Source organism: Lolium rigidum, chromosome 2, assembly GCF_022539505.1.
Source record: "Lolium rigidum isolate FL_2022 chromosome 2, APGP_CSIRO_Lrig_0.1, whole genome shotgun sequence".
In the NCBI taxonomy this organism is placed as follows: Eukaryota; Viridiplantae; Streptophyta; class Magnoliopsida; order Poales; family Poaceae; genus Lolium; species Lolium rigidum.
Window position 1 is genome coordinate 173156 of NC_061509.1, and position 7150 is coordinate 180305.

Sequence of the window (7150 nt, forward strand, 5' to 3'; positions counted from 1 at the left end):
AATCCACCCCTCCGGTTAACAATTGTATTACCTATATTAAGGCGATAGTAGCAAATGCATCCCGTGTAAAGCTACTTATAATGTACCAAAAGAAGAAGAAGGCATGGCTCAGACCCGGTATGAATTATGTTAAACTAAATGTTGATGTTGCTTTCTCTGCATATAACCTATCAGGTGCAACCGGTGCAGTTCATTGAAACTCCCAAGGTAATTTCATTGCGGCCTCAACAACTCTTATACCGCATGTTCCATCTGCGACTATGGCCTAGGCCCTGACCATGCTGCATGGCCTAATGTTGGCAAACTCTCTGGGATTTAATGATGTGGAGGCGAAATCTGATTCGGTGGAGGTGGTTCAACTCTCTTCTGGGGTGGAGCGGATATGGAGTGTTGCGACTGCAATCTATACTGATGTCCTGAATCAAGCTGGAAGTATTGGGAGGGTTGCCTTTTCTCACCGTGGGCGAGATACAAATACTGTGGCTCACGAGCTAGCTAGATATTGTTTAAATTCGAATGTGGCTTGTAATTGGCTCGATGAACCCCCTAGTTTCCTTCTGCAAACTCTCCTAAACGATGTAAGGGTTGTGTGATTTTGGGAGCAGCAAGTTTCAGACGCACTCTTTTTTCCTTACTAGGGTACCTAAGGGAACTGCAAGGTTTTTAATGAGACGCCTTGCTGGCTTAATATATAATGGTTTACCTGGAAAAAAAAGTGTAATTCGAATATACCATGCTTAGGGGGAAACCGATAAAATAATATTTTAGGGCATCACTCGAGTGTGCAACACATTGCCTCTAGGAGTGTGTATAACTCGGATGACATTAGAAAGGATATATCTTGCGGAAATTAGATTTCAAGTAAAGGAAAGGATATATCACCGACATTTACAACTCTTAGCTTGTTCACGAATCACCATGGAAGTTTCCAATTGATTTTCGAACCGGCTAGGATGTGCCCAACCTGCAACAAGTAACAACACGAAGCTAGCACTGGATCTAAAAGCCCTCACAAACATAGTATAAATATATGGTTTCAATTTGTATTCTAGATCTCACAAAGTAAGGAGGTGTAGCTGTAAGAGAGACAAAGAAAACCTTGGGGTCAAGAAAGCTCTCTTCTATGGGAAAATTGCGCAGAAAGTCATATTTCTGCCTTGGGGGTCGGTGCTATCGAATGGTAAATCCTAGAAGTAACGAAAGTCAAGGACCAAATTCTTGAAGGTTTTGATGTGAATAATAACTAGTTTTCATCCTCAAAAAGTTGAGATGATGATAACCACCATGATACCAGATCAAACATTACTAAGCTTACGATTTGGAATTACAAAAGTATTTTCCTATTAATAGAGCGTGCAACTTTATAAAAGTAGATCAGGGTAAGTTAAGGTTAGTCACTGTCTTACTAATTTTGGTTCGGGCTCTAACGTTGTTCTTCGGGAGCTCGAATTGGAACAACTTATAAGCTTGGTAAAGAAGTGAAGAGATCTGCTTAGTGGTTCGCCCGAAACCATTCAGGTAACTAGAGGGGTACTATTAAATCTCAACCGCTATATCCTTCACATCGAAGCGGTATCAGCAAATTTCAACCGTTTTTTAGAGCATCTCCAGCCGCGTCCCCCAAACCGTCCCCCAAACCGCGCCGGATCGAGCGTTTGGGGGACGTGTTTCGTTCGTGCCGCGTTTGGGGGACGTCGCTCCCCAGCCGCGTCCCCCAAACGCCGCCCCAAACATTAAAAGTATTTTTTTAGCTAGAAAGAAACTATTTAATAATATTCAAATCGGTTGAACATAAACAAATTATATATAAAACTTCGAAAAAATATAATTAAATACATATAAACTATCTACTTCTTCTTCTTCGCCGATGGCCCCGCCTCGTCGTCGTCATCGCGGTGGCGCTTCCTGCTCGTCACCTCTTCCGAAGAGGCGGTGTCGGCGCTCGACGCGTCGTCGTCGCCGGTGCTCGTCGGCTGCGCCTTGGCCTTCGCCTTCGCCTTGGCCTTGGCCTTGGCGGCCTTCGCCTTGGAAGCCTTCGCCTTGGCCGCCTTCGCCTTCGCACGGGCCACCGCCGCCGCCGCGGCCTCGCTCTCTTCTTCCTCCTCCTCCCAGCCCAGCCATTCCTCCTCGCTGTCAACCGGCGGCGGGGAATCGTCGCCGCTCGCTCGGCGTCCCGGCTCTCTCCCACCAATGGCGCCGGCCGGCGAGGCTTTCCCTCGCTGGAGGTGTCGGACGGGAGCTGGGAGATGTAGCTCATCGTCGCTGGAGGTGTCGGATGAAGGCTTGGATGAATGGTGGCGTGCGTACGGCGTACGTACGGCGTACGTACGGGTCTTATTGAGCGCGGATGAACGGCGGCGCAGAAGTCGAAGAGAGCAGCGGTTGCTCTTCCGAGGAGTCGGCGCTCCATTCCGGCGGGGTTGGCGCGTCGTCGACGCGCTTGCCAATGCGACGGTTCCGCTTCTCGTCAACCGCACCGTCGCTACGTATGTGGCGGTTGAGCGTCCGAGCCGCCGACGGGTCGGCCCCGCGCCTCCTCGCCTCTCATTTCGTTGTGTCCGGCGTGCCCGTGCGTCCCCGTGGGACGGGGACGGGCTCGGGACGCCGGACACCGAATGGGGGCGCGCCGGACAAAAAAGGGCTTTGGGGGACGCGGCTGGAACGCTTTTTTTGTCCGGCGCGCCCCAAATCCCTTTGGGGACGGTTTGGGGGACGCGACTGGAGATGCTCTTATGTTTTAGTGGTTGGTGTTTCAGAGGAGGGGCGGACCATTGAAGCAGAACTCAAAAATCAAATACGAGTAGTACTCCTACACCACCCTACCAATAATAAGGGCACACTAATTAGAACATGGAGAACTCGTATAGATGAAGAGCTGTAAACTGGACTTGACCGGAAAACAAGTTGTACTACAATGGCGCGGTGCGCTGCCGACCAGCCAAAACCGCGTGGAAAAGTAAACTCTATACTCGCCCGTCGTCAGCCAGGCAGCCAGCGTCCGGTTCCTACTTCCAATCCACCACGCCACGCCCACGCTCACTTTCTTTCGCCTTTCCCCTCCATCGCCGAGTCCGTGGGCTGCAGCCAGGAAACTTCAGGACCAACTCACCACCGTCCCCCTCATACGCTACGCAACCTCCGCCCCCTTTAAATATCCTCCCCCTCTCTGCCAACTCCCTTCCATCGAGACTCAGATTTGCCCAGCTCTTCTTGGTTTCGATTGTCAAGAAAGAGGATCGGCCTGCCATGGCTTCCAAGCGGATCTTGAAGGAGCTCAAGGATCTGCAGAGGGATCCCCCGACCTCCTGCAGCGCAGGTAGTTAATTGGTTTCTTCCCCCCTTGCCTAGCTCTCTTTAGCCTTGCTTTATCCTGATGAGAGTCATAGAGCTCGTGGTCTCTTGGTGCTAACTGTCTGGTTTACGCGCTTACTTGCTTGAGCTGTCGCTAGATCTACGTCAACGGAACTGTTGTGTTGTTAGATCGAACCGATTGCTCTTAGATTTAGGCACCGACGTGGAGATGGTTTGCTGTCGTGTTGGCGTCACCGGATTTGAGAACTGTTGGCTGGTTGGTTCAGTGTACGGAATTTAATGAGCTAAACTTTCCGGTGTATATATAGCTCTGCCAAAAACCAATTGGATATTGGATAAGTGCTGCGATGTGCAACGCCAGAATTATCGAGTTACCTGGCATGTAGCAGGAAGCTAGATGCAGTAGTAGTTACTCAACTCTTCAGGAAACATCAGATTTGTGTTTCTAAAGGTCAAGATTGAAAGACATTATTATTACTTTTGAATGAACCTTCAAATCAAGCGCATGCCATTGGAGCAAGGAACGGCTAAATTCAGTTTCCAGAAACATAGGAAGAGAACATGATCTCATGCACCAGCATATCGATTCAGGATGCGATCTTAAATCATGGTTTCCGCAGTTTAGGCGAGGTCTGACTTATAGCTGTGGCAGCTACCGCTTTGACATTACGGAAAACTGTTGCCAGGTTTTAAAATGTTTAAGTAAAATTTCAAATTCGAGATAACTAAGAAGAAGCCACCAGTAATTTAGATATACTAATACATCTCCCTAGCACCATTTCCAAAGTGTCGAAACGCTGAGCCAGTCAAACTACCATTACAACAGGTCAGAGAATCAGACGTCACAAGAATTGGGATGCCACCATACTAGTTTTTTATTTTATTTCTCAAGGGATTTGGTCATATAGTGATATACACGGCAGTTCCACAGTTTATCCAAATAAGCAAGCATTCACTTGTAAATGTTCTGTCGGCCCAAAAAGTAAGGCCCTGCATAGAACCATGCTATCTGCAAGTGCGTACTGACATTGTGTCTGAGTTTAATTCTGTACATGTGATTACTAAGTTCTTCAGAGTCGTGTGCATTATTTTTTACATGTGTATGACTGATTCACATCCTTTTTGTGTCTATCAGGGCCTGTGGCTGAAGATATGTTCCACTGGCAGGCAACGATCATGGGTCCATCAGACAGCCCTTACAGTGGTGGTGTCTTCTTGGTTACAATACATTTTCCTCCGGATTACCCCTTCAAACCACCTAAGGTATAGACAGTAAGACATTGTTATATACGGGATGCATTACTTCACTGGTTTATACTATATTATATATGGCCTATAGCCCTATACAAGCAACTGATAAATCAAGATCTGTTATAGTGTTCTAAAAGTTCGCAGGTGTGCGATATTTTTTGAGTTGCACAATTAGCATAGCACTAACATGATGAAAACTTGATTTTTCCCCCTTCATTTGGACAATTAGCATGGCTTTTCACATGGTGGAAACTTTCTCATGTTTTAAATAGGCGTTACTTGTTTTTCCTTTATATGCATGACACTAGGTTTTTTATAAGAAGCTAGCAATACCACAGTATCTGTCGTTTAGTGGATCCCATCTAGTGAATTGCAATTGTGGTAAGATTGTAGTTCTTCCTAAAATCAAACCATGTAGAGGATTTGTGCTCAGCTTGCATATAATCTTAAGCAACTCGCTTGTCCAAGTGGAACTTCATCTTCTGTTATGTTTGTACCTGTGTAACTATTTGTTATAGTGTATGCAGCAGCTGTTGTGGTTGCTTGATTACCTTCTCTGTCTCCTTATGAAGTACTGCTGCTTCATGTTTCCTCAACTGCTTAATGCTGAAGCTTATTTTATACAATCCTGAAATATGATGGTTAATTATTCGCAACATCGGTCAATTTGTGCCAGCATGAATCCTCTCTTGGGGCAAAACAGACCATATGTTGCTGATTACTTTCTTATGCATCACACAAATTAATGATTGAGCACTCGTATTTGGACTCCCCTTTGATTTCCCTGTCTTGAGTTCGATGTTCTTGTTTCTGCAGAAACTTAAAATTAATATATAAATTTTGCAGGTCGCTTTCAAAACAAAGGTGTTCCATCCAAACGTTAACAGCAATGGCAGTATCTGCCTTGATATCCTGAAGGAGCAGTGGAGTCCTGCATTGACTATTTCAAAGGTCAGTTTGCCATTCTTCCATTCTATTCCCGGTAAATCATAACAGATTTGCATCTTGAATTTGAGAATCGAACTAAACGTACTATGTTTTGCCGAGGTTGCAACCCCATGTTATGTACACCTGGTGGCTTAGTACAAAATTCAAAAGCAAATTTAGTTTAATGACTCAGTTCTAAACTAACTTATATTATGTGGGTATTTCTTTAGGTGCTCCTCTCAATCTGCTCCCTACTGACGGACCCAAACCCTGACGATCCATTGGTTCCGGAGATCGCTCACATGTACAAAGCTGATCGGGCAAAGTATGAGTCTACCGCAAGGAGCTGGACTCAGAAGTATGCAATGGGTTAACATTCTTCAACATGAGGAATTTGATGCACTTTTCAGATAATCCTGCTGTGTTCAACATTTAAGAAACAGCAAGAACCAAATTAAGCTAAGCTTATTGTAAATGAAGTGGTGGATGGTCTACTTCAAGTCTTCAGTGAGCATTCAAATGTTGCCTTTCTGTTCCTAAGTAACAACTGCGAGGCCGAGATCAGTTGTCTCCACCTTGTTCGGTCAATCGGTTGTCAAATGTGCCTTTTCTTTTTTGTTTGTTAGTAGTGACCCGATATTTGTATGGTAGATGGCATGAGTAACAGCGATTGCTTACCAAATTTTACCAGAACTACCTACTAAGGGCATCTCCAGCGGGCCGACGCATTTTGGACGTCCGAAATGTCCGTTTGCGTTGGCCCGTAGACGCGTTGTGGCCCAGGGCCCTGTAGACGCATTGTGGCCCAGGGCGACCGTTTGTGTCTGGGGTACCTCCAGCGGTGCGGACGCATATTTTATCCGGGGATAGCGTCAAGCTCGCTAATGTCGTTTTACGTCCCGTCGAGGACTGCCGCCAGCGATTAACTGTTCCTGCGCGACGACGATCGTTCCCGCGTGTGCCCAATACATTGGCAAGTTTCGCCGACGTTTCGCGCTCGGGAAATGCCCTGCGCGCCAACGCCGTTTCCCGCCCCGCCGTGGCTATATATGGTGGACACCGGTGGGGGCGATGGGCACACCTCAAGCTAACCCTACCATCCATCCATGGCGGACCACATGAGTTGGGAGCACTTTGTTCACATGTGCCACCAGCTCCACCCGGAGGAGGAGGAGGAGGTAGCCGCCGCCGGCGTTGAGGCCCGGCGGCTCGGACCCGGAGGCGGCGGCGGAGGCGGAGGTCGCGGAGGCGGCGAGCGCGCGGAAGGGTGTCTCGCGGCGACCGGGGCGGAGATCGCCAACGCCATGGCCGAGCTCGCCGACGCCAGGGCTGAGCTCGCGGAGGCGCGGGCGGCCATCGCTGCCCCTCCGGCCGACGCCGTCATCCACGACATCGCGGACGACGACCCCCCCGTGCCCACCTGCTTCGAGTGCGCCGGTGACCAGCGGGTTCTGCTCGCGTCCTTCGAGTCCCTGGCTTGGGACGCCCAGCGCCGCCAGGCTTGGTGTGGCAGAGGAGGAAGCCGCCAGCTATGCGATGGCCATGGCTCGGGGGTTAATGTGCTCCGACCTGGACTCGCTCCATCGTAGGGGCCCTTCTCCCGCGCTGGTTGAGCAGGAGAACCGGGAGCTGGAGGTCGCCATCGCCGCCAGGGACGAAG

General features: G+C 48.5%; 1 protein-coding gene across 1 annotated transcript; it reads left to right on the forward strand.

The window, feature by feature from the left end:
• The first annotated feature begins 3111 nt into the window (after positions 1–3111).
• LOC124691166 (ubiquitin-conjugating enzyme E2 28) lies at positions 3112–6021 on the forward strand. The gene is made up of 4 exons (XM_047224437.1): positions 3112–3316; positions 4448–4575; positions 5410–5514; positions 5721–6021. The coding sequence occupies exons 1-4, from the start codon at positions 3247–3249 to the stop codon at positions 5862–5864; spliced, it is 447 nt and encodes a 148-aa protein (XP_047080393.1). The 5' UTR covers positions 3112–3246; the 3' UTR covers positions 5865–6021.
• The last annotated feature ends 1129 nt before the right edge of the window (positions 6022–7150 follow it).

Bases quoted from the DNA above. Each gene is read 5' to 3' on its own strand.
- LOC124691166 (XM_047224437.1), top strand. From the start codon at position 3,247: ATGGCTTCCAAGCGGATCTTGAAGGAGCTCAAGGATCTGCAGAGGGAT. The intron at 4,576-5,409 runs GTATAGACAGTA...TAAATTTTGCAG, and splicing joins ACCCCTTCAAACCACCTAAG to GTCGCTTTCAAAACAAAGGT. The intron at 5,515-5,720 runs GTCAGTTTGCCA...GTATTTCTTTAG, and splicing joins CTGCATTGACTATTTCAAAG to GTGCTCCTCTCAATCTGCTC.